At 34.5% G+C, this 2,500-nt stretch overlaps 1 protein-coding gene across 1 annotated transcript in view; it reads left to right on the top strand.

The window, feature by feature from the left end:
- LOC117107542 overlaps nt 1-2,500 on the top strand; it is a 40,612-nt gene that overhangs the window by 33,086 nt on the left and 5,026 nt on the right. The window contains exons 9-10 of the mRNA XM_033249245.1: nt 1,120-1,278; nt 1,438-1,740. Of these exons, the coding sequence (XP_033105136.1) occupies nt 1,120-1,278; nt 1,438-1,740 (462 nt within the window). The remainder of the gene's footprint in view (nt 1-1,119; nt 1,279-1,437; nt 1,741-2,500) is intronic.

The following is a 2,500-nucleotide window of genomic DNA, read 5'->3' as shown; positions in this document are numbered from 1 at the left end:
ATTATTATTATTATTGTTGTTGTTGTTGTCGTTGTTGTTGTTGTTGTCGTCGTCGTCGTCGTTGTTGTTGTTGTTGTTATTATTATGATTTATTATTATTTATTATTATTATTATTATTATTATTATTATTGGGCTATGTAAATTATATTTGAACATAAATATTTAGGTGTATGGATATACGAAAAACTGTCATGAAATGACAACAGCGCTAAAATTTATGGCAAACCAACGAATGTACTTTTAAAGAAAATTAAGGAACTTTAAGATTGGTAAAGATGCATTGTTTCAATTTCACCAGTCTTTGATACAGTCTACAGTAAGCTTTTGTTGTATTGTATGGCTAAATAGTTTACCTAAAAATAATGCAATTACAGAGGATTATGTCTAAGAAGGTAATAGGCGCAGACGTTCCGTCTATTTCTGATATCTGTGATAAGGCTATAGAGAAAAAACCTAAAATGTCTAATAAGTCCCATCCTCCATTTAACCATTTTAAGTTAAGTAAACCCAGAAGAATTATTTTATCAATTCAGAAAAATGAGCGTCATAACAAATCATTTCTCCGTGTGCAATTCAGGCAATACAATAGGTACCGTAATTTAAAAGATAACTTGAGACATTTTGTATTTTATTCTAGTAATTATATTGTATTTTTATATCTCTATTCGATCACAGTGCAATTAATTTTGCAATGTTATATCTGTTTTTATATTTATACTGATTTACATTATTTTACGTATAGGCCTAACTTTGTTTTTTATATCGTATCCATTTTTATAGTATTTTAGTATGCCACTGTTTTAATTGTGAACCTTAGAAAACAAATTTCATTAACTTTGTTGACAATAAACTTGAACTTAAATTGTGTGTTATAATTTTCATAATCAACGAGATATTGATGGGTATCATGATTGTTTTAATATAACTCTAATATATATGTTTTCTGAAAATTGGAATTTGAAGGATAATTGTTGATTTTGGGTGGCAAATTTCATTGGTTGTTTAAGGATTAGTTGGGTACTAGTTAAGGTTTTCTGTTTCATTTTGTCTTTTTTATTTGTTTTGCTGCAAGGAATACAATGAATATATCCTTATATTATGCTTTATCTTTATGCCAGAAAGGGATCCAAACGTTGAATGCCCTGCTGGATATTATGGCCCACAATGCACCAAAATATGTCATTGTCAGATCTCGTCGAAGTGTGATCGAAATAATGGAAGTTGCCCTAATGGTGATGTTTGTGAAGGAGGATGGGCTGGGGCAGGCTGCCAACAACGTAAGACAGTCAAGGAAATCAATCAATTTTTTTAAAGCCGTTTATTGAAATGACACTAGCATTAATTTACAGGGAGAATTGTTAGGAACAATTCCTGTTCGATTTTCCCCCTATTATTTACATAAGCCTATTTTTTTTAAATATATCTTCTGAATATAGTTCTCCTGGCACTGAGTGATGCTCCCCTGGTCGTAGCATTTGCAAATAATGTCAACATCCGTTGGTCAACTTGGAGTCTGGACAATGATTATGGCCGGGGTACTGTCGATAGTTACCAACTTGAATATTGGCCAACTAATGATGTCAGCGATTTAGTTGTTCTAAATATTACAATAGGAACAGAAATGAACATATCGTGGTCACAGATGAACTATAACACAGAATATAGTTTCACAGTAAAAGTCATTACTGAAGTTGAAGGTGTATTAGTTTCTGGAAAAGCCAGTCCATTGGCTGAGATATGTAAGTAGTTAATACCATCCTGTAATAACATTGTTAGATCCCGTTAATAATGCTTTAAGAAACTAATTCCTCCATGCTTTAAGCAAGTATTTCCAAGTTTCGAGAGCGCTGTTTAAACATAAAAGCTGAGCCGTGATTCTAAAAATGCATGAAGGCTTGCGGGGAAATGACTGAAGTCATTTCAGTGGCGTCACGGAGTTTGTGGGGCCCTGGCGCTGACTCTCATTAGAGGCCCTAATAAGTGAGCGAAGAGCGTTAAGTTTTCGAGCGGAGCGAGCAAACAGGCGCAGGGGGAAATGGGATGCATAAGGCCCCCGGACGGAGTCCCGGGGGTGAAGGCCATTTATGAACTGTTAACTGAGTTAACAGAGAACATACAATGGTCCATGACTGATGAAATATTTCAGACAATTTTATGACCAAACCAACATAGTTTACATAGGCCAACTTTCGGAACTGGTATAGGCCTACCAGTAGTATAGGCCTACATAGAGTATGTACTCTATGTAGGTGTAAATAATAAAGAGAATATTTTAGTGAGAAACAAAACATGTTTCATAACGTATATACAGTGCAAATCAGATTGATCACAAAATCAGAAACAAATGTCAAACATCAGAACCCAGCTTTTAGTTTTTAAAACTGTCGGAGCCCCATATAATAAATCTTTGGTATTATAGTTTATATTATTTTTTTTAAACTACAGTGTCGCTGCCCCTCGTGACTCGGGGCCTTCGTGCTCCGCCTCCTCCCCACTCAC

Source organism: Anneissia japonica, unplaced genomic scaffold (genome assembly GCF_011630105.1).
Source record: "Anneissia japonica isolate Jap-2015-1 unplaced genomic scaffold, ASM1163010v1 scaffold287722_len911783_cov160, whole genome shotgun sequence".
NCBI lineage: Eukaryota > Metazoa > Echinodermata > Crinoidea > Comatulida > Comatulidae > Anneissia > Anneissia japonica.
The sequence above is the reverse complement of the archived record's forward strand: the minus strand, read 5'-3'. Positions and strand labels throughout refer to the sequence as shown.